This window comes from Anastrepha obliqua, chromosome 1 (genome assembly GCF_027943255.1).
Source record: "Anastrepha obliqua isolate idAnaObli1 chromosome 1, idAnaObli1_1.0, whole genome shotgun sequence".
In the NCBI taxonomy this organism is placed as follows: Eukaryota; Metazoa; Arthropoda; class Insecta; order Diptera; family Tephritidae; genus Anastrepha; species Anastrepha obliqua.
Window position 1 is genome coordinate 123,200,241 of NC_072892.1, and position 25,046 is coordinate 123,225,286.

Sequence of the window (25,046 nt, forward strand, 5' to 3'; positions counted from 1 at the left end):
TTGTATTTCCGCACTATCATCCGGAAAATCCATCAAGTAAGTTTGTGCAAGCACAGAGGACCCTGAGTAATATTAATGCTTGGTCCGCTTTGAAGGGTCTTGAAATAAGCTCCAGTGAAACAACCCCACTTGTTTATGGGGAAAAGGACTGAAAGGGCTCAGATTTTCTACAAGGAAGCAATGTGAAGATCCTTACACTTTCTTGAGAAGCTCGGCAAGAACTTTCTACAGCTACAGCTTCAAGGCTGAAAATGGTACTGGAGCAGGATGACATTTGGACAGTAACTTCAGAAGCTTTACTGCTTTAGATATGATGACGACCCCACCGAAAGTCTTTGCAATATTTAAAAAGGCAGATTGGATGATTGAATTAAAATTTGGTGACTACTAAGCTGTTGTACGGTACACTAGAAGGGTTATGTAGTTTACTGGGGCAGCAGGCTTTGGTTAGGAGAAACCCGAGTCATTCCTGTACGTAGAACCGGTTGTCATGGGAATGACCGCGGCTTAATTACGTTTTAGATATTGATGTAGGCTAAATTGCTACTTATCCAGAATCGACCACGACTATATGCCCAGCATGTGAGAGCATACGGCGGCCGCTATTTGGGTTGAACCAATGTGCACATCTTATTTGGAGGATGTGGAATTGCTGTGGAGTTGCTGTGCAATTCTTGGGATTCAGTATTTCTCCCTTTCGTCTGCCTATACATCTTATCATATCTGAGTCTTCATCTTGTACCTTATCAGATTCGTCAAAGAAAGTCATAGTATTTAGTTACTGTTCCCCTCGGGCTTCATCGCTCTTCCAAGATATGGCCGTCAACTGTATAATCTGACATAGACATAGTGCTGCGGATGCAGCGGTTTCGTTGACTGGGTAATGTCGTCCGAATGGATGCAAACGTTCCGGTTCTGAAAGTATTGGATGCGGTGTCATCTGGTGGTAGCAGGTGGAGAAGGACTTGGCTTCACTTGGTGTTTCCAACTGGCACCGGTTAGTATGAGAAAGAAAAGACTGGCACGCTTTGTTAAACTCGGTCAATATCGCGTAAGGGGTTATCGTGTCGAACAAGAAGAAGAATAATTATGTGCTCATTTCTTCTTGGTCAAACCTGTCTAGTTATCTCACAAGTGGCCACCGTGGTTCGTCTACAAAATATTATATTTGTATTAGTGCATAAGAAATATTATAATATACTATTATGAATTTGTAATTAGTAGTACCTTTTGGAAGGGTTTATTAAGGACAAGTTTACTTTCGCTCTAAAAAAATTATATACAACTCTTGAATTCACGTTGGTCCTAAGATGCCGGATTGTTAATAATTGAGAATTTGAGGAAATGTCTTAGTTTTGTCTCATAAAATGTGTACTATTTTTATTTATAAAAATAGGGAGTTCTGAAGAAATGGAGTAAATAAATGGATGCACAAATTAATACAAAATACAATACAATAATAGTTTTATAAAAAAAAAAATATTGCATATGAAAAAAGTTTACTAAGAGGTTCCCAAGTTTTGGCCAATACTGTAGAATATGAGGCACAAAACCAGGCAATGCAAGCGGCAGCCTCCAGCACGAAAAAAAATCTAAAAGAATTAATGCAAGTAAGTAAAACAATAAAGGCTATCGCTGGCATACAAATGCAAGGAATTTTAAGTGGAATCAACGGAGGCAGCATCAGCAATAAAAACAACAACAACAACAACAACAGCTTTTACGCTTACCACCACTATGGCGGTAAACAACGAATGGTTATTCCACACAAGCAATCGAAAAAAATACACCAAAAAAATCGCAAGCAACTGAAATTGAAATTTCAATTAAACAAAAAATATCAACAACAGCTCCAAAAAAACGAACTACATAAGCAAATAAAAAATAAACGCCAAGTAACAATAAACTGTTTTGTGCTGCACTATTCCATACATATAAAAATAGTGAAAATTCGACCGTTCATATACGAGTATACTCGCACATATACATACAAATTCAACTTCGCATACTCGTACTGACTAAAATGTGCCCTACTGCGGGAAAAAATACACAAAAAGGCAAACAAAAATAAATAAAAGTTACAACAAAATCAAAAGCAACAAACACTACCGACTATTATTCACACTACATGTATGTAAATGCCTCCGAGCAATAATTGAACGTTTACCCTTTTGAATGCCAACACGGAGACTTTTAGTTTATTGGTCAACAGACGCGCCCACTGAATGCAGCCGATGCGGAATGGCTGATGCTTACCGATTGGTGGGTTTTTGCGATTTTGCTGCAAGCGAGAAATGGAAAATTCAAAAAATGCATTTGAGAAAGTGTGCATAGAAAGGAACACACACACATAGGTATGAATGTACATATAAGAATCCGCTAGATAGGCGATTTAATTGTCTGAAAGGCACTACTGAGCACTATCGTCACTGAGGTGTTTGTGACGTCAATAATGAGCAGTTTTTTGGACGGCAATAATTAAATTGAAAGTTGAAAAACTATAAGTTGCTTTGCCTTTTCAGAGCAATTTGGTTATACTTTTACTTTGCCTTTTCAGAGCAATTTGGTTATATTTTTCACTTAACACATTTGGAATCGCCATAAAAGGAAAAGAGATACATATGCAGGCACGTTCGGCAAATCAGTGCGATTTGCAAAATTGAATTCTAAAAAGGTCTAAGGAAAAACGCTAAAATTGGGCACTAAAACGTTGGATGTGTGTCTTGCAGTTTTTATTTGAAAATTTTATAACTTTCATTACAAATATTCGAATAGTGCGATTTGCAGAACATGTCTGATAATATCTCAATGGGATTGCGAAACTGGAACAATAATGAGTGGTTTGCTAAGAATTTTTGCAATAAATGATAATGGCGCGAAATGAATCATTCAATTTTTTAACTCTAGATTGTCGAATGTTATAAATACCAATCAGCGGGTTCTCCCCGGCACAAAACACGTCTACACAAAAGCCAAATGTACAGAAACCGCTTTAGACTCGCTTGTCGGGTTCGTGGAAAAGAGTTTGCTTTGGTAGCTTTTTTAGGAAGGAGCCTTTAATAATATTAATACTTGCTATGGTGAGGATGCTCTAGAAGATTTTAGAGTCAAATCTAATGTTGCTACTCTAATTGAGACTATAAAGAACTTGTCAGAAGAAATATAACTGCAAAATTAGGTAACCCAATAATAAGCAGACAGTTTTGCAAAGGCACTCCTCAGGGAGGTGTTCTCTTCCCTTTCAATATCGCAAACCGTTTGCACGTAGCATTTTCATTCTTGCGTTTGTAGTACTCGCTATTTTTGATGTCACATTTTTTTATCAGCAGTTCATCATCCTACATCCCGCCCCATATACAGTAACTCACAGCTTATTTGATGCAGTTAATACTTTTTTAGAAAAAAGAAAATTACTCGATGTTTATTAAATTTAATAAAAAAAAAATTTTACGACTTGTTATGAGGACAATAACAAAAACAAAGCTTCTGAAAAAATATAGACACAAATAGTTTCCTCATCAAAATATGCTCACGGCTTAAATGATGCAGCGTTTTTTATATTTTCTGTGAGAATTCAATAACAGTGAAATGTATTTTTTTCTGTTAAGCTTAGCGCCTTAAGTCATTCTTGAAAAATTTTTGCAAAGAAAAGTGAAAAAAATTTAATTTTTTTAAAATGGGAAAACGGACCTTACTTGAAAAAAGGGAATGCGTTATTCATCCTTATAAAGAGAGCAAAAGCCAACGAAAAATTATAAAAAATTGTTGCTATTAGTTCCTCAACTGTCCAGCACATTATAAAAAGGTTTCGCTACGAAAGCGGGATAGAAGATAAGAGCAGATCTGCACCAAATAAAATATTTAATGATGCAGATACGAGGCGGATTGTTCGCAAAGTTACAGAAAAACGCGATTTAAGCGCTCCAAAGTTAACGAACGAAGTCGAAAAATACTTAAGCAAGATCTGTAACCCTGAAACTGTTCGCAGAGTTCTGCACGAAGAAAATTTTCATGGAAGCACTGCCCGAAATAAGCCGTTGATTAATGCTCGTAATAGAAAATTGAGAATAGAGTTGTGCAGACAACATTTGAACAAAGACAATTCGTTCTGGAAGTCCATTGTTTTTGCGAATGACAGCAAATTTAACCTATTCAGGTCTGATGGAAAGTCCTGTGTTTGGAGAAAACCAAACACCGCGCTTCAACCATGTAATTTGCGCTCTACATTTAAACACGGCGGGGGCAGTGTGATGGTATGGGGTTGCATGTCCTATTTAGGCGTCGGAAATTTAACATTTATCGAAGGAAACATGAATAAAGAGATGTATCTGGATCTGCTAAAAGATAATTCAGTACAAAGTGCGGCTTAAATGGGTATTAGTGATTCGTTTAGGTTCTACTAAGACAACGATCCCAAGCATACGTCTGGTATTGTAAAAACTTGGCTTATCTGGAACTGCCCACATGTAGTATAGACACCTGCACAGAGTCCAGACCTCAACGTCATTGAGAATTTGTAGTCAGTGCTGGAAAATAATATAAGAAACCACAATATTTCTAATGCTTCTGATCTGAAACGATCACTACAGGAAGAATTGGATAAAATTAGTTCCGATTAATTAAGAATCTATGAATTCCCGATTAAAAGCTGAATCAAAAGGGATACCGCACTAAGTATTAGCCGTAATCATAAATTCGAAATATTAATGTGTTTATGTTTTTGAATACTTTTAATATAGGTAGTACATCATTTAAGCAGTGACTTCAAAACTGTAACTGAATTATTTTAATTTGCCATATCTTTCTTATGAAGAAACATTTTGACGTGATAACGTCTTATAATTCGATTTAACAGGCTGCACGCACGAAAAAATGTGTCGTTACCTTGCTCATTAGTGTTACCTTGCTCATTGCCGTTACCTTGCTCATTAGTGTTACCTTGCTCATATGTCGTTACCTTGCTCATTGCCGTTACCTTGAATGAACTGCAAGCGAAAGCGCGGAACGAACGACAAAGCAAACAAAGCAAATGAACGGCAACGTTCGACATCTTGCTCTCTCCTACTTAAGTGAGCGTATATGTGTATGTATATGCGCATATGTACATATATAAATTTACTTATTTGTATTTGCATATGCCTTCTTATTGATTATTATTAATTTGATTTACTTGAAGAATTTAAAATAAAACCAAGTTTGTTAATAATACCTGTTTTTTTAATGTTATTATTATTTTTTGACGTGATAACGTCTTATAATTCTATGTAGCCAGCTGCACGCACCAAAAAATGCGTCGTTATCTTGCTCATGCGTCGTTACCTTGCTTGAACAGCATGTTATGTTATGTTATGTTATGTTATGTTATGTTATGTTATGTTATGTTATGTTATGTTATGTTATGTTATGTTATGTTATGTTATGTTATGTTATGTTATGTTATGTTATGTTATGTTATGTTATGTTATGTTATGTTATGTTATGTTATGTTATGTTATGTTATGTTATGTTATGTTATGTTATGTTATGTTATGTTATGTTATGTTATGTTATGTTATGTTATGTTATGTTATGTTATGTTATGTTATGTTATGTTATGTTATGTTATGTTATGTTATGTTATGTTATGTTATGTTATGTTATGTTATGTTATGTTATGTTATGTTATGTTATGTTATGTTATGTTATGTTATGTTATGTTATGTTATGTTATGTTATGTTATGTTATGTTATGTTATGTTATGTTATGTTATGTTATGTTATGTTATGTTATGTTATGTTATGTTATGTTATGTTATGTTATGTTATGTTATGTTATGTTATGTTATGTTATGTTATGTTATGTTATGTTATGTTATGTTATGTTATGTTATGTTATGTTATGTTATGTTATGTTATGTTATGTTATGTTATGTTATGTTATGTTATGTTATGTTATGTTATGTTATGTTATGTTATGTTATGTTATGTTATGTTATGTTATGTTATGTTATGTTATGTTATGTTATGTTATGTTATGTTATGTTATGTTATGTTATGTTATGTTATGTTATGTTATGTTATGTTATGTTATGTTATGTTATGTTATGTTATGTTATGTTATGTTATGTTATGTTATGTTATGTTATGTTATGTTATGTTATGTTATGTTATGTTATGTTATGTTATGTTAATGTTAACTCATTCTCTATATCCATACAAAATATCTATCAAACAAATAAAATTAAAATTTTCTTTTGAAAAATGCAACCATTCAATTAGTACTTTCTTATGACGCTATGACGTTAAACTATCGTCAGTAAACCGACTTTACAGACGACCTGTTTTTTGTTATTTTTGGTTATTAAATAAAACTTGTTATATAACAATAAAAAATAGAAGATTTTTATCTGTAGTGGAAATACCATAAAATATATTTGATATTTTAATAATCTTTTTTGGCTGCATCAAATAAGTCATTGTATGAGTCACTGTATATATTTAGGTATTAAAACTTACTAAGCAACAATCCTGCCTCTATGAAACTATCTCTTAACTCACCTTCAGAGGACCGACCATAAATATGGGAACAAAACTTACAAAAAAAAATAAATACTTACTCTATACGTAAGTTCTACGGAGTTAATTTCAGTTTGGAAAAACCGCAAAATATTTTCATGTTTTGTTGAAATGAATTCGACGAGCTCTTCGCGTGTGTCTATTTCTTTGATGGTCTTAATCAGCTCCAGCCCCATATCCGACGAACGCAATGTATTTATGCTACGCTCAATTACGGCCTTTGCTTCAAATTCAACACTCTCTAGACGGCGATTGAATGTTTCGAGTGTATGTTCCCAATTCTCGAAGTTACCTGGCCTGAAAATATCATAGTCTACATTCGAAAGCATTTCGTCTAACAGACGATAGACCTTCTTCATCAAATCATCCACAATCGAGGGATCGGTGATGATTGCTTTGAGGCGATTACCGAAGAGATTTTCGTATTGAATGAAAACGCGCCCGATGTATGCAATATCTTGACTAATGAGACAAATATGATCGACTTCGGAGAAGAGCGTCTGACGATCGAACTCCCAACGCGAACCGACACCGGAGCTTTCAATGAACGAACGGCTTGCGAGGTAAGCACTCTTCCAACAACGTAGCAAATTGGCACAATTGGTAGCAGTCTCATAGGTGTATTTTGCAGAGCGACTAAAATGAGAAAAGCGCAAGTGTGAGAAATAAGAAATTCGTAAGCAACGGATGCGTATAGAAACACAGTTGAAATGCACTTAAGCAGAACTCAAAAGTATTATGTTTGAGTTAAGCTTTTGCTTGTTTTTTTTTTTTCAAGATTCACAAAACATCATTCACTGTCAGACTATTTGAGAGGCTATTGAAATGTCGCAGGCATCGAGCGGAAATAAGCGCAGTAAAGCAAAATTAGAAAAGCAGAAAACCAAATACATTCACATTTCCATACTATGAATGTATGTATGTCGGTATGTATGTGTTTTTTGCATGGCAAGTAGCTATGCAAATATATGTTGGAAACAGTCATTGCACTAACATGGCGATCTCAACGAAATCGCATTTATTCCAAGTATTTGGGTAAATTTGTTCAACAGGAAGTATGCACTGCAACTGCCTCTAGGTGTCAGCCCGCAGCAGTCAGCGTGGGAAAGTGGAAGCAGTCAGCATAACACTTGCAATATCCGACTTGCGACATCATCCTCTCTACAAGCACTTCTCCTACAAGTGCCACAACACAAATCGAGCATTTTCGTAGGTAAATCGACGGGAAAATCACCATTGACAGTTGTCATGTGCAGTATCTTCTACGCCAAGCAAACTACGTTGCACTGCATGCTTGTATATTGTGGCAGTGTGGCCAATACTCTCAACTCCTTCAGCGCAAATTTAATGCTTTCGCTTGGTGAGCGTGGAACTGCTGCTGCAACTACTTACCTGAATATGTGTTCGAAGCAGACGATGCGCTTGACTTTCTGTATAAAGACGTTGGAAATTTGGCAAAGTAAAATCTGCATTTTGTCGTCACGGCAGTAGTAGCTGGACATTGTCCAGATGTGGCGTAGTCCTACCATAACATTGGGTATGAGTAGGGTTGTCATTTTAAAGCTTTCATAGTCGCGAATTTTCTACAAAAAAGTGAATTAGATCTAAATAAAATTAAAGTCTGATAAAAGTTAAGCTGAATTTAAAGAATGTAACTATTAAATAACATTTGTGGGACAACATGAAGATGCACGCCACAAATAGGAGGAGGAGGTAGGCCCAACACCCAAGAAGGGTGTACGCGCCAATTATATAATATATACACATATAACTCTTAAATAACGAATCAGTTGCTTTAAAACATTTCGTTTTGAATTCATATATCTGCACTTGCAATAACCTTCATTATACACGAAGCATAGCCCAGTGGCATACGGCAGTCATGATGGGATAGTTCCACAAAAAGCAGGTGGATCCACCGCCTCATAGCTAGAGTGGAAGAAAGGCTTGGAAGAATCCACGGGGAGGTCCATTAATACCTTACCCAAGTCCTTAGTGGTCATGGATGTTTTAAACCATACCTTCATCGCTTTGGGTATAAGGAGACGCCTTGCTGCGAGGAATTGACGAAGATGCTTTTCGTATGTCGTCGTTTCAGAATTCACTCCCAAGTGAATGGCGATCAGTAACTTTCCCCACTTGCGTAAACTTCCGCATATGGAACCATCCTCTAAACGAAGTACCTCCAGTCATCAAACAAACAGTCGGCGCCCACGTCACTGTTGGCAGTTATGATTTCGAGGTTGTAAAAGACTTCGTATATTTAAGAACCAGCATTAACACCGACAACAATATCAGCCTGGAAATCCAACGTAGAATCTTGCCAACAAGTGCTACTTTGCTACAATTGAGTAGTTAACCTCTCTCGACGAACAAAACTAACACCCTACAGGCTCTCATCATGCCCGTCCTTACGTATAGAGCACAAGCGTGGACGACAACATCCGATAAGGCGACACTTGGAGTGCTTAAGACCTTTGCTCGTTGGCAACGGCGAATATCATAGGCGATGGAACAATGAGCTGTATGAGCTTTATGACAACATAGACATAGCACAGCGAATAAAGATCCAGCGGCTATGTTGGCTGGGTCATGTCGTCTGAATGGATACAAACGCTTTAGCTCCGGCTCTGAAAGTATTCGATGCGGTACCAGCTGGTGGTAGCAGAGGAAGGGGAAGGCCGCCCCTGCGTTGGAGAGACCAGGTGGAGATCGACTTGGCTTCACCTGATGTGTCCAACTGGCGCCAGTGGGCACGAGAAATAAACGACTGGCGCGCTTTGTTAAATTCGGCCAAAATCGCCCCAATTTACTATTTTCATCATCCAAGCAAGATGTTCAGTCATTCGCCGATTATGTCTAGAGTGATCAAATGTTGTCACGCGGCGTAATTAGTCCCATCAAACCTCGTAGCTCACTCTCCTTTATATGAGAAGGAGTTTTTGTTACCATCATTTCAGATCTTTTCAGGAACCCCTTGGTTATTTTGCAAGAGCCAGTAGTACTGCGCTAACTGTCGCACTTCTCGTTATACTCATCGTTCAAACGACGGATAAATGAAAAAAACTACAGTTCTGTTCCATCTTCGAGCGGCAGATGGCTCCTTTACGGATCTTTTTCATGACAGAAATATTTTCAGAGATTTGCCATTGTCTGCCGATGCGACTGCAATAAAAACAACCTGTTCTATGGTGTGAAGTTTCATTCCTACTGTAGACTTCGAACCCAGACAGTCGAATGACAGTCACGCCCAAACTTATTCGGCTACAGTGACCGCCATTCTGTTGTACATATATATATTAAGATATACTAATTAGGAATAGCTGCACTCAAGGTCTTCACATCCCTTGTGGGTATAGAGATATTAAATTGAATAGGGGCGTACAATCGTATTCAGCTCATATGGCTTTCGGATCACAAAGGCATACGCAGGAACTAAGTAAAGGATACTTTCAATCAATGAATATTAGTTAACACGATATTGTACATTTCTATAGGTGTCTGAATAAAAGAATCATGAGAGTACAATATATTTTTTTCCAGAGGTCAAACCAAAAATAGTATTTTTGTAATTTAAAAATAAGGATTCTGAAACAAAAGTAATCAAATAGAGTATTAGAGCGATGGTAGACTTTCCAGGTCAGCCACACTGATAAGGTCCAATCAGTTGGTTGACGGTGGGCTACAGCCTTTCACACAATATGCTTGCTAGAACCTTGTAGGCGATATTTGGAAGACTAATCTTGCGGTAATTAGCACAGATTGCAGGATCACCCTTCTTATGGATTGGGCAGAGCACACTTAAATTCCAATCGGCAGGCATGCTTTCATCCGACCATATTTTGCATAGGAGCTGATGCATGCACCTTACCAGCTCCTCGCCGCCATGTTTGAATAGCTCAGCCGGCAGTCCGTCGGCGCCCGCGGCTTTGTTGTTCTTTAGCCGCGTTATCGTTATTCTCACCTCGTCATGATCGGGTAGCGGAACGACAATTCCGTCGTCAACGATTGGGGTATCGGGATCTTCACATTCTCTGTGACATGCGTAGCTGTCACTATTTAATAGGTTCGAGAAGTGTTCCCTCCATAATTTAAGAATGCTCTTGATGTCAGTCACCAGTTCGCCGTCTTTGTTCTTACAGGGAAACGTCCTGGTCTTAAAACCTTCTGTAAGCCGCCGATTCTAAAATTACGAAGGTATAATTCACTTATTGGCGCCTCATTTCTGAGAAAAATTATTCCAAGTTCATGTGGCTGCCTTTTGTTATCTGGGAGTCCACAACCGACTACAAATGCTTTTCTTCAAAAAAGCTAGTAGCAAGGCGAGACGTGCATTTGGGTCGGTATATTTCAAAACTATATGCTGAGAACGTAAACATAAGCAGCTTGCATCATTCGTTCATCGATTTTTACCAAATTACACACACTACATTTTGAAAAAACTATTGAAATTCGCCTCCATGTTTTACCGCCGATTGTACGCACTTTGATTTCTAGCGATCCGAAGGTTTACATCACACCCGTTTACGTTTTTTGAGTTCCTCATCTCGAATATAGACTCATCCAACCAAATGACTTTGTTTCGCAAATTGAAGTATTTTTTCCTATTTGCAATAGAAATCAGGGGTCGTTTTTTGTGACATAGGTTTTTAAATACAATTTTCGTAGCATTCTCTGCACTGTACTGGTGGAAAATTCTGAATTCAAACTCTCGATAAGCTCCCTTGATGGAATCTCAGGGGTTTCTCTACATGAGGCGTATATCGGAATTTTTGTTTTTGGAACTCCTCCCGACTGAGTCTGGCATGTTTTCCTTTTCTTGAAGTTCCTCTTCCATGCCCCTCCAATCAAAATGGAATATTTCCCAGATGTTTTTGCGTATGCTTCACCCTTCTTCGCGCGATCAGCAAATCTGCGTAGACTAATCACTTTCCATCCACTAAATTTTTTTAACCGTAAGTAATAAACTCAAATCAAAGTCCATTCATTAAAGGTGGTGGCACTAGACCACAACGTTCTGGACGTTTGATTGTTAAAACAATGTATTGGGAAACTAGAAAACAAATAATGAATTCGCCTAGTTTCATTCTGAGCTGACAGCCACATGGACCCGGCGAAAGAAAAAAAGAACACATCAGCTGATTTACCATATTTAATAGATTCGCCTTGGTTCAAATAATATTCGAGCTGTTTATTTATAAAGGGTGGGTTAAATTTTAAGGGCCGATGTTGAAAGTAAACCACACCTAAACGTCAAATTTTTTCTGCATTTCATTTGACATTTTTTTATTTCAGACTAATTCAATTTGAACAATGAAAAGGTACACAATCGAGCAACGCTTTAAAGTCATTCAGGTTTATAATGAAAACGGGCGTTCAAATTAAAATGCATATCGCGCACTTCGTGATTTTTTCGGTCAATTTAATCGTCCAAATGTGCGTACAATCGGAAAAATTGTAGAAAAGTTTGAGCAAACCGGGTCTGTAGGAGATGTGAAAACACCAGTGCATGCTCACACAGCTCGTACTGCAGAAAATATTGCTGCTGTTCGCGATAGTGTGGTGGAAGAGCCGTCCACCTCAACTCGTCGTCGTGCCCAACAACTGCACCTCTCACGTTCGGCGTTGATGAACATTATGCATAAAGACTTGCATTTACACGCTTACAAGGTGCAATTGACTCAAGAACTAAAGCCTCTTGACCATTTCCAGCATCGTCAATGGTCAGAATGGTGGCAGGAAATGGCAACAGTGAATGACCAAGCACAATTGCCGCGTTTGGACGAATGATAACCCAAGAGTGAGAAACCAATGAACCCACAAAGAGTGACTGTTTGGTGCGGTTTATGGGCCGGCGGCATCATTGGGCCGTATTTTTTCGAAAATGAGGCCGGTCAGGCAGTTACTGTGAATAGTGTTCGCTATCGTGAGATTATAACGAACTTTTTATGGCACGAATTGGAAGATATGGATGTGGACGATATGAGTTTTCAACAGGACGGTGCCACTTGTCACACAGCTAACGAAACAGCGGCCCTTTTGCGCGAAAAAATTAATGGCCGAATAATCTCACGTCGCAGCTATGTTGATTGGCCGCCAAGATCATGTGATTTGCCACCATTGGACTTCTTTCTTTGGGGTTGTTTGAAAGAAAAGGTGTACGTCGATAAACCAGCAATAGTTCAAGAACTAAAGGATGAATTAATTCGGCACATTAACGGCATACCTGTAGAACCTCAATTATGCCTCAGCGTCATCGAAAATTTGGACCATCGGATGGAGTTGTGCCGCCGGCGGCCATTTGGCCAATATTTTGTTTTATACGTAATTGAGCTTTACCAATATTATCATAATAAAGAGAAATGACAATAACTTCTGAAAAAAATTGTATTTGATTCAAAATCAACACCGGCCCTTGAAACTTAACAACCCTTTATAATGCCGCCTCTTCATTGCGTGCTTCAAGAATGTAATTACTTAATAGGACTATGGATAAGTTCGTGCGGTTTTTTTCGAAATTTGAAACTTTATTGACGTAAAATGGTTACAAATTTAATATTCAAAGTATTGTCCATCGCTTACTACTACTTTTTCCCATCTTTCTGGCAATTCACGGATTCCCTTTGTGAAAAATTCGGTCGGTTTTGCCGCAATCCACGAATCGATCCATTTTTTGACTTCATCGTAATTACGGAAGTGCTGGTCAGCCAGGCCATGTTGCATCGATCGGAAGAGATAGTAATCGGATGGCGCAAGGTCTGGACTATACGGCGGGTAGGGTAGGACATCCCATTTGAGCGTTTCTAAGTATGTTTTGACCACTTGTGCAACATGTGGCCGAGCATTGTCATGTTGCAAAATAACTTTGTCGTGTCTATCGGCGTATTGCGGCCGTTTTTCTCGCAGTGCTCGGCTCAAACGCATCAATTGTCGTCGGTAGACATCCCCCGTAATCGTTTCATTCGGTTTCAGTAGCTCATAATACACAACACCCAGCTGGTCCCACCAGATACACAGCATAACCTTCAGGCCATGAATATTCTGCGCCGACGTCGATGTTGAAGCATGGCCAGGGTATCCATACGTTGCCCGACGTTTTGGATTGTCGTAATGGACCCACTTTTCATCGCCAGTCACAATTCGATGCAAAAAACCCTTTCTTTTGTGCCGTTGAAGCAGTTGTTCGCATGCCATAAAACGGCGTTCAACGTCTCTTGGCTTCAATTCATACGGCACCCAATGGCCTACCTTTCGGATCATTCCCATGGCTTTTAAACGTTTGGAAATGGTTGATTGATCAACTCCCAAAGTTTTTGCAACCTCTTCTTGCGTTTGAGCCGGATCTTGATCGAGCAATTCCTCCAATTCGGTATCCATGAACTTTGGAGGCGCACCCTCGCGTTCTTCGTCTTCCAAGCCAAAATCACCACTTTTAAAGCGTGCAAACCACTTCTGGCACGTTCGCTCAGCTAGAGCATGCTCACCATAAACTTCCACCAAGATACGATGACTTTCGGCTGCTTTTTTCTTCATATTAAAATAATGAAGAAGAATTCCCCGCAAAAACACATTATTTGGCACGAAATTCGACATTTTCAAGTGTGGTAAAAATATTGTTGTTTACGCTTCAAATAAAAAACTTATACTGACGTTTGTGCCTTACGACAGTAGCTCTCCAATGAATGTTTGGAAATGTGGATCGATGGAATAATAATCAAGTTACGCCATCTGTTGTAAAACCGCAAGGAACTTATTCATAGTCCTATTATAAAAGCAGGGAAAGTGGAGCAAGTAAATGATTGCAGTGAGGCTGCAAATAGTAATTATTTATACGTACTTTTATTTGGTACCCCGGGTATCTATCTAAACGAGTGTGAAAATAATATACTTTTCTTAATACGTAATTTTACCTCCAAATAATCTGTGATGGTGGAAATGTAGTCCGAATTCTCTTTGGAAAGGTAGTAGTGTTCTTGCAGCTCCGCCATAAATGCATCCCAGCGTTTAATAATAGGTGAATCGGCTTGTCGCAAAATGTCTGCATTAATAAGAAAAAAACTCAAATTTTCCTTTCCATCAAAGTGGCATGATCGACTCAACCCACCTAGCACAGCTAACACAAATTCAGATTTTAATTGCTCCAAGGCGGCATACAGTTCGATTTCGCCGTGATGCCAGAAGCGATAGGAGGCCATTGGCGTAAATTCGTCCAGTGGCTGAGGAAAACATATACATTAAACAAGACAAATATTCTCACAATAAAATTTTGTTTTTCTCATATAAATTTATTTACCATTTCTTTTTGCGCTTTAATACGCTTCTCCAAGAAATAAATCCAACCATGCACAATGTCCTCCAGAATTTCTTGCGAATATGTGGGTATCAATTCGAGCTTTTTGACATCAACTTGTATTTTCACTTTGGACTCCTCAAATTCGACATCCTCCTGTCCCGGTGCCGTGTAACCAGTTGGCAAATCAAATGCACGCAAGCTATGTTTCGTAGTCCACTCCACTTCACCCTCGAATTCACCCAACTCTTTGAGCAGATTTTGTTGATAAGGCGGCAACTTTTCCACAGTTGTTTCTTCCTCAAGGCGTTGCCGTTCGACAGCTTCACTCGTCTCTTTCAATAGTTGCTCCCAGCGTTCGGCAATCGTTAATTTCGGTTTCTCGGGCTCCTCTGGTAATTAAAGTGAATAATTGAAATGAGTTAAGCTTCAAAAGATGGGTATTGTGTTGAGGGTGGTTAATAGGCGGAAATCTACGCCGATTAATGCCGGAAGTGGCACCACATCAAAGGCATATTAAACAACCCACATCAGCGTGTGCTGACAGCAGCGATGACAGGTTGACTTGTCGGCAACGCGACCCTAAGTGCTGCCGCGTGCACGAAAGGCAGCTACGGGTGATTCGTGGCTAGGCTGGCTTAATTAGTTAACGCAACTCTGTCAGTGCCCAGCACCCATTTATACTTTTTCAAAACGTACCCAATTGCTCGGAAGATGAGGATGATGCAATATCCTCAACTTTTGCTGCTGCTTCTTCCTCCTCTTCTTCATCATCAGCATCGCCTTGGCCTTCTTCAGTTTTTTTGGCAGACTTTCGTTTGGCTGCCTGTTGTTTCAGCTTTTCCATTTTCCTGTGATGCAGGTTAATCAACCATAGTACATTTTTATGATTTTTGTTTGTTTTTGTAGTTGTGGTTAATGTTGATGTTGAGATTTCATGAAACAATTCAATAGTAATAATTATTGTTGAAACAGTCCAGCGGTCAAAAAGGTTTAACCGCTGCCACAAAAAATGTGCGCTATGCTGCCACACAAAGCGCAGGCGACAAAACAAAAAAGCGAAAAGTCAAATGGTCAACAAAAGACAAGTAAGATTTAAGGGGGCAAACAACGAAATGAAAAGTAAAGAATTTGTGTAATGAAACAAAGAGATGTAAAAATTGTGTTGAAGATAATGAAAATCTACAGATAAGCGAAATGCAACGAAACGGCAAAACGTAGCAACAATTAAACATTTTGCACACGAACGCGCGCTACGGTGGGTGTGGGGGTGAAATGCAATCAAGATTCTCGACAAGTTTTTGATAAAATACAGAAAGGGCTGCCTTTGTATTTGGTGGGCGGATACAGAGATGTGACAGTCTGACAGTGAGAAAGGAAGAGTTTTCTTAAATTTAGCTGCTTGAAATATAGAAAAATTGTATAAAGAAAAGATAATACGTAAGATCTATCCACTTCGATAGCTACAAAATTAAACAGAGCTACAAAAAAGAATGAAGTAGAAATACTTTGCAAGTGATGCTATTTTTTTGTAGGTCTTGTCGAGTGAAACAAGAATCGAAAAAAGAAATTTTGTTAACACCCCTAAAATCTTGACTTAAAACTTGTTAAAAAATCATTTCAGCTTACCTATCAGCCTATATTTTAGTTGACTACCAACCGACTTCCGATTTCTTGCGGTTTTGGAAAGAATAAATCCGTCCTTTTCAAATGGCTTTTAAGTTGGTTCAGAAAATGTAAGGAGTTTTAAAGCATTTTTCTTAAAAAATCAATTTTTATTTGCAAAAATCTGTGCAAAAATCCATTAACTGAGTTCTTCCTCTTTTTATGAAAACATAATTTTTTCAAAAATAAAATTTTCGGCCAGCCAACTCAAAACTACTGTTAACCGTTGTCATGGACGGTACTTTAACTTAGGTACCCTTCATCAGAAAGGAAACACTGAGTTGCGGAATAAGTTCATAGCGTTTTTATACAGGGTGGGCCATATAGCGTTTGCTTTTTGAACCACCTATTTTTTTGAGAATGGTAACACAAATGACATGTCAAATGTGTTCATAATTTACTTAAAGGTTTGACATTTACGAAATGGGACGCTATACGCTTGAACAAAATTGGGAATCATTGAAAACCTATTTCCAAAGTGGTGAGTCTTCTTCTTCTTGTCTGATTTTCACATCGGTGGCTACGTCAATAAGCAAAATTGTCGGATTTGGGGCTCAGAAAATCCACACGTTACTGTACGGTTTTTGGTCTAGCGGCATCATCGGGCCATTTTTTTTCGAAAATGGACAAGGAGCCGCGGTTACAGTAAATGGCGAGCGTTACCGTGACATGCTCAACGAGTTGTTTAAAAAGTTGAAGAGGATGACATGGTCGAGATTTGGTTTCAACCGGACGGTGCAACTTGTCACACTGCCAAAGTTACACTCCAAAATTTGGCTACCGTTTTTGAAAACTGAATAATCAGCCGAAATTCCGATATCAATTGACCACCTCGGAGCTGTGATTTAAGCCCGTTGGACTATTTTTTGTGGAGAGCTAAGGAAAAATACTATGCGAACCATCCAGAGACGATTGATGCTTTAAAACACGAAATCGAAGTTGCCATTCATGAAATTGGAGCCCAAGCAATCGAAAATGTGCTTAAAAATTGGGTTGATCAAATGGACTACTGTAAAGCCAGTCGTGCCAGTCATTTGAACGATATTATTTTTCATTCATAAATGACAATGTTCAATTTTCAAAATAAGAAAAAGGTTTGAAAAAATATTGATTAGTTTTTTTATAGCCGATTCAAAAAGCAAATTTTGCATGGCCCACCTTATATTTTCTTTTATTTTACAATGATTTGTTTGCTGTTTGGCAAAGGGTAAGTATTCATTTGATAGAACTCTTTGTGCTCTACAAAACTGTGTTTATTCTGTTTTTGAGTGATTTAATCTTTTCCTAGTTTTAAGGCTTAGAAATGGAATACTCAGGAAGCGAAAATCAACATTTTCGAGACCTGCTCTTCTTTGCTTTTCAAGCTCAGAAAGTTGCCGAAGCAGCCCGGGACATATACGATGTGTATGAAGAAGGTGTCATAGGCTAGTCTACAGTACGGAAATGGTTTGCGATGACACCTTCCGCAACGGAAGGCCTACTGAATTCGATGAAGGAACATCTCAAATCACTTTTGAAGGAGAACGGTTATCAAACCAGTCGTGAATTGACGGAAAAAATTAACCGCGATCACCTTCATTCAATGGGATTTATCGAGAAATTGGGAGCCTGGGTGCCTCATGAGCTCAATGAAAAAAATTAAGAAAGTCGCCTTCAAATTGCTGCTCGGCTTTCGTCCGCCATCGAGCAACACGCAGTCATAAACAGCGCTTTATGTGCCGAATCGTCATGGCATATGAGAAATGGTGTCTATACATCAATATGAAGCAAAGCGCTGGGAAATGCTCGAAAAGAATGCCGCGGTTAGTAAAAAGCTCTACGTTGTCCAGCTACACCACTGAGGTTATTCGACTGAAAACACCTGATCGACATGGTCAAACCATGCTCCTTTATGACAACACCAGGCCCCATGTTGCAGAAGCCATCAAAGCCGCACTCCAAACGCTCCAATGGGAGGCCCTTCAATATCCGCCGCATTCTCCGGACCTTACACCAACCGATTATCATCTTCCCGCTCCCTGTAAAACCATATGAAGAGCGTTACCTTCGATAATAAGGAGGTCCTTAAAAACTGGCTCAACAACTTCTTTGACACCAGACTAGATAACTTTTGGCCGAAGGACTTCAACAAATTGGTCGGGAGGTGGGAAGAGGTTGTAAACAGCAACGGCGAATATATAATTGATTAACTTGTTGATATAACTATTGTTTTTTGTTTAAAAAAAAGTCTTCGGCAAAAACGTTACGAACTTATTCCTCAACCTAATATATGTATGCATTGTCTTACATTGGGGAACTCCAAGTTTCTTCTTTCCAAAACTGATCAAAAATTGAAAATGGGTAAGTATGTAGATAATCAATTATGTATTACGAGGGTCACCTTTGCAACATTACGTGTGATGAACCGTAATTCGATATTTTTATAGAAAAGTCTGGTATTTTTTTGCATACACTTACATATAACATTTTCACTTACAAGATTTATTTGCTCTGTTTTGTTCTCGAATGTCGAAGCATCAAAAATGAAATGTCAAGTCAATGATTTTTAACGCTTAGATATCCACCTCTAAGTGGAGAAGTAAAAAGTAAGAACCAAAGGTCTTAAAAAATGTTTAAATCTCTATAAGGTCATTATACCCATTGTTGTTTACATCGGTGGTATCAAATGGACAACGTAGTATGGGCAGTGTTGTGTCTCACTCTCGTTTCACTAGAAGATGTAAGAAGGTGCTCAAATAGTCAATAACAGTGACACCACCAATGACTAATTTTTTATTAATAGTCACGAATCTCAAGTCAATGTCGGCTCGGTGCGCCGAATCAATAGATTTGTCTGCCTTGAGAGCAATAGGAACAAACACAATAACGGGGATATAGCGAAATTGCCAGAGCAGAGAGAAATACATTTGGAATTCATGGCAAAAAAAGTGGAACAGTACAGGCATCTGAAAAACTTTGGAGGTATAACTGTACCAACTGCAATAAATCAAAAGCAGGAGTAGTACCCAGAAAGTGATGAAGAGCTAACAGTCAAAATTATAGAGGACCACTGTCCTTTTGCAAGAAAAAAAACCATCACATTTCTATTGTTTTATTAAGTACCTTTGCTGGCAGCTTGGCAATGGAGTTGGACTGTTTTAGACAAACCGACGACCGATACAGACGCTTGAGTCAAACACCCAGTATCAAACAGAAGACAAGGCAATAGTTTGCGAGTATCGGCCTATTGCATGTTCTTTGATGTTTCATTTTTTCCACAACCGCTTTTGAACTCAGTGGGAGGAGTGGATAATATCGATGGTGTAAAGGCTCTATACGCCCACAGGCGTGGAACCTGGACGCAGGAATCTGTTGTATCAATAACGCGGCTCAACCTTGAAGAAATGCTTTTCGGAGTCCCACGGTGAATATCAGCCGCGGTGGTGATATGTCAACGTGTTAGTCGGAGTATGTCCCACAAACCATTGGAGAGACGGCACCTTTGATAAGGGACATTGGAATTTCAACCTTCTTAACAAAAAAAACAAAAGCCTTTGGTCATGCGCCTATAATAAAACTCTCGCACAACATTAAGGATAGTAAAAAAATGGTTCTTAAATACATATGTCTTCGATTATCCCGGGGCATTGGAACATTGAAGGTAACGAAAACGTTCTTGCAGAATCTGTATTCAGACCACTGGGTGCAATCAATAATACAATTTCTTCAAAATACCTCGAAATCGCGGATTATAGATGAAGAGGCTAGACGACATGCAGAATTAGGACAACATTATGGCCTACCTACAACCTCAAACAAACATGAACATTGATAAACATGAAACGGCGGGACGCCTGGAGACTAACGGCAGTCATAACTGAGTTTTAGTATGTCGGAGACAGAACGATTTTCAATTTCCTTTGCAAATACTCTGCTTTATGGAAGGAGAGCATGTCAACCCTGGGCAAACTACTGTTCGAGAGTCTCGAACAACTGTCTGGCTTAGATGTCAACAGCCTAATAGGGTTCTTAAATCCCACAGCTTGGTTATAGTCAGGCTGTAATTTACCGTTAACCAAGTTGGTAGCGAGGATTTGGCAACAAAATGGTGCAGAAGCACTAATGGGATTCTGGATGAATCACCATTTTAACCAACCAACCAACCAGTGGTGGCGGGCATTAAACTTCTGGTATTAAGCTTCTTCTTAAAACGAAATCCAAGGGAAATCTATGTTAGTGTTCCTTGTAAGTAAAAACATTTAGTTCAGTGGCTTAAATGTAACAAAACACTGTAACAACTGACACGAAAATTTGGGATTTATGTCGGAGAAAGCGTATAAATATGGCGCTTCCCGCGCTAACCACTTCTTTGACTTGACACTCAGACGACGTTGCGCTTAGACAGCAAAGCGTATCTGGTACAATGTATTGAGTGGCGGTAGATTTTCAAAGCAATTTTGTCCTCAGTCCATGACCATTCTTCGAACCGCTTTAACACCACGCGACTGGTACTAAAATATTCTTTTTTGTTTCTTCCTTAAGGTCGCAGTTACTGCTCCTCGGGGAAGTCATGTAATAGCTTATTGTGTACTTAAATGCAAAAAGTCAACAAATTATTAATCTACACAAAAGTACGAAAAAAAAATTCCCTATAAATATTACCGAGGGTAAAGGAAAAATCCGATTAAAAATACAAAACAAAGGGAAATCCTTATCGGATACTGTATAATTTATGTGAGAAAAGGGTAAATGCAAAATGTCAGTGGATTCAAAAAGGAAACAAACAATGAAAAAGAAAGAAAAACAAAAAGAGTCGGTTGAGAGTGAATTGAATGCGGTCCCCAATTGAGGGTGTGCAAAAGCGACTGCTACCTCACTCAGCGCCAGCGACACAGTCTGTGATAAATAAAAAAACAGATACAAAGCAAAAAACATAGAGAAACAAACTGGAAAGCGTAACAGACACAGTTAAATAAAGGAAAGGCATGTAAGCAAAACAAACAAAAAAAAAGAAGAAAAACTGTAAGGAAGGCGAGCATTTGTAGCGGATGACGGCAGCGCCCGCTGAGGGTTTCCTTAAAACTCCTTTCGATATACACAGGCATACATACTTTTTCTGTTTAAGTGCGCGCAAACGGAATTCCGAGGGCTTTGACAACTCCAGTAAGCCCGCTCCCGTCTCCTTGCTCTCGCCCGCGCGGCCGGGGCCGGCGCATATGTTCTCGTCGGCGTTTGTGTGCTGCTCATCGAATTTTGGTTCACGAAATTGAAATTGAATCGCCTTGTGGCCAACCTGCAAATAAACAATAACAAGAAAAACCAAAAACCGAGTTAAATAGGAGTAGCGTAATGGACGGCGATGACAAGCAAACATTTTGTGGAAATGCACAGAAAAAGTGGGTGGGGATTGGTGTGGCGTGACCGCGGTATACAATATTCTAACTTCTAATTGATTTGCTTCAATAATTTTGCAACTTCGACGGTTTGACGTACGCCTTGCGATGCTGTCGGGTTATTTGAAGAGAATTTTAATTTATTTTCCAACGAAGCGCAAAAGGCCAAAAGACGCATAAGTAACCCGCACAACGGAGTGTGGTTAATACATAAGACAGACATGGTGAGGTGGGTAAAGGTGGCGGTTAACGCGGGTTAATGCGGGAATGCGCACAAAGGTTCAGTAACCAAAAAGCCTAATAACCGCACGAAATTGGCGCAATGATGCCGCATCTTTCTATTTTGCCTTTATATGTAGAGCCCAAACGGCGTTACATTAGCGCTGCATACAGAACGTGGAAGGTTCGCCCCCTTGAAAATTTTCCATAAACCAATAGACCGATCCGGTGCAGTCTTGCGGAAAATCCCACCGCAAAAAAGCAGAATTTGATGGATGGCTGTTTTACTATGGAATTAATTACAATTCGCCACTTCATTACGTTTCGAAATAATCGAACTGAGCGGTAGGTAGCAAGCATAGCTTTGATTAATTGAAAACTGTGCAGCAAACGTTAGCGAGTGGTTGGATGCAAAATGGTAAATGGAAAATGTTAAATGATAAGCAGTGGCAGGCGGTGAGCGCCAAACAGTGAGATCTGCTGACTGGTAACGTGAAGAGAAATAATGTAAATTAAAATTGCATAGATTAATTTTAGTAGCTCGTCAATATTTTTTCCATTATTCTCCAATACTATTTACACTTGCAATTCAATAGCAGAACACGTAGTTGGCTGTATTGTATTCGTTTTTGAATGATTGCTTTGCTTTGCTCTGTATTTTCTAAGCGTTCTCTCCAAGCGTTCTGCGCAGCAAAACTGTTTCGATTATCTTCGAAAATTCCTTATAATTCATCAATATTAATGCATCTGGGTTTGTGTGTGTATGTGTGTGTGTGCTGGTGTGTGTTTTGCGAAAACCAATTACAACAGTACTTACCGCATTCAAATCACTTTGCAATGAATCCATTACAGTGCCATTTAACGTGCCAACAATAAAGTAGCTTGGCATCTCCACAAAACACTCTGCACGATTGTAATAGATACCTGTTGGCGGACGTTTAGAAGGGAGCAGAGAAAAGTAATAAAATATTAAAATAATTCCGAGAGGGTTAGAAATTTGATGGGTGCATAGCAATAAGTGTTACGCAGAAGAAAGGTCAATAAGTTCATTAATATTAAACAGTTACAACGCACACTTGCACATGCACGTCTTATATTGATACGTATACCTGAGATTTGCCTTTACTTATACATATTTACATATGTATGATATATATGTACATATCAATTCATCGATTGCTGTCGACACTTCGAACTTGGGTGCCAAGGACACAGATGGATGCCTGTATCCGGCTGATTAATAGGATATATGTATAAATGCACGTAGAAATATGCGATTTGATAAGCGATTTTGCTATAGGTTTGCCCTTTTTTGTGCCCACATATATGACTATCACTATGTCGAGTTCTATTTCAGTGCCTATGTTTTATGTCTATGCCTATACCTATGTTAATGCTTATGTCTATGTTCATATTTTTGCCTATGTTTCTATTTATGTCTATGTGCATGACGCAGCTTGACGCCTTTCTTGTCCTACGTAGTTTCGTGGGATCCTTTTCCTTACATGCATTCGAAATATGGTCGTATGCCCAGTATTTATAGCATCTTTTCGGGGATTTGAATTCTGTGACCCTACTTCGAATCCATCCCACTTTAACGTGTCTGAGCGTCAGTACCTTTTTGACGTCATCTGCGTGGAATGATATGTAGATCGACTCCGTGCTCCCATGGTTGCTGCGCCTACTCTTAATTGGTATGTTCTGAAATCGCACTTAAAGCCCCTTCGTTCGTGCTCAGATCAGGGATAAGTATTCTGCATTGGACTGTAACTGTGTGAGTTTTCAAATTGTCCGTAGTGACATACTTTCGAGTTTTTTCAAAACCTGTGTGACAATTTGCTGTTTCGATGTCCTTGCTTGTCTTGAGTTCAATAAGCCGTCCCCCTTTTTGAGTTGGTCGCATGGTTTTTACGTTTTCACCTTAAAATTTACGCTATTTTTCACCTTTCACAGCATGCCCGCATATGCCACACCCTCTGACTTTTTCCTATACTTTGAGCGCATCGGACTTAAGGCGGATAGATTTGCCACCATTTTTATTTCTTCACGTATTTTTCTGCACTTTCGTCCACTTTTAATTTTAGCTAATAGTTTTCGGCTGAGAGAGAAGATTATTGCCGTCATTATTTACTTTTTTGGCAGATTGGGACTGGGTTGCTGCCTGATCTGCAATGGCTTTCGGAATAACCTTGTCTCTCAGCCCTTTTGCTGACAGGACGGCGCTATTTTGGGCTACGCTTGCTGCTTCCGCACTGGGGTAGAAATTAGTCAAGGTCTGTGCTCTTCGGCATCAAACTGTGTGCTCACGTCATGATGGGTGCGCATTATAATGCTGTACATACTCCATGTCACCGTGGATATTTTTGCGTGGTTCGACGTACGAAAATATGTCGTCTATCTCTTTGCCTAAGCGTCCGACGAGCTCTACAATGCATTTGGTTTCCGTGCCGGGGCAATGCCTTGCACTTCGTTGTTTATCTTCTATTTTTCTTTCTGCTGTGGCTGCCCTGTAGAATCATGCCGAGATGTGATGTTGATCAACCTACGTAGTCATTGAAGACTACGCGCTTTGAGCGCTTTGTGAGATCTGTCAGATTTGAACGGGGCGGAGGAGGATACGAACCTTTCTGAAAGCCCTTTTTACCAGATGTCACTCCGCATACTCAGCTAACAGAGAGTAGTTTGCGTTTCGCAATTAGTGAAAAACACACGCTGACTAGGAAGCCGCTCAATATGAGATATAAGCTTCTGGATTTTTATTTTTTATGGTTAACCATGCGCGGGCAGGTGTACATGCTTATTAAAAGTGAAGTCTGATCGCCTTAGACACAGAAATCTCTTCGGAATAGCTAGCTTTTATACCACATCCTCCGTTTCTGTCGCTCAAGCGGGTGTTGCCTATTTGCCCTATGTTTATGTCTGTATTTATCAATATTCCGCCTTCA

The 25,046-nt window shown here is 39.0% G+C and overlaps 1 protein-coding gene across 1 annotated transcript in view; it reads right to left on the reverse strand.

Moving 5' to 3' along the window:
- The window catches only part of LOC129235947 (dynein axonemal heavy chain 10), a 319,120-nt gene that overhangs the window by 275,243 nt on the left and 18,831 nt on the right, over positions 1-25,046 (reverse strand). The window contains exons 6-14 of the mRNA XM_054870043.1: positions 22,919-23,025; positions 21,601-21,782; positions 15,545-15,696; positions 14,849-15,237; positions 14,660-14,771; positions 14,466-14,593; positions 7,948-8,138; positions 6,597-7,191; positions 2,168-2,281 (exon numbers count right to left, since the gene is read on the reverse strand). Of these exons, the coding sequence (XP_054726018.1) occupies positions 2,168-2,281; positions 6,597-7,191; positions 7,948-8,138; positions 14,466-14,593; positions 14,660-14,771; positions 14,849-15,237; positions 15,545-15,696; positions 21,601-21,782; positions 22,919-23,025 (1,970 nt within the window). The remainder of the gene's footprint in view (positions 1-2,167; positions 2,282-6,596; positions 7,192-7,947; positions 8,139-14,465; positions 14,594-14,659; positions 14,772-14,848; positions 15,238-15,544; positions 15,697-21,600; positions 21,783-22,918; positions 23,026-25,046) is intronic.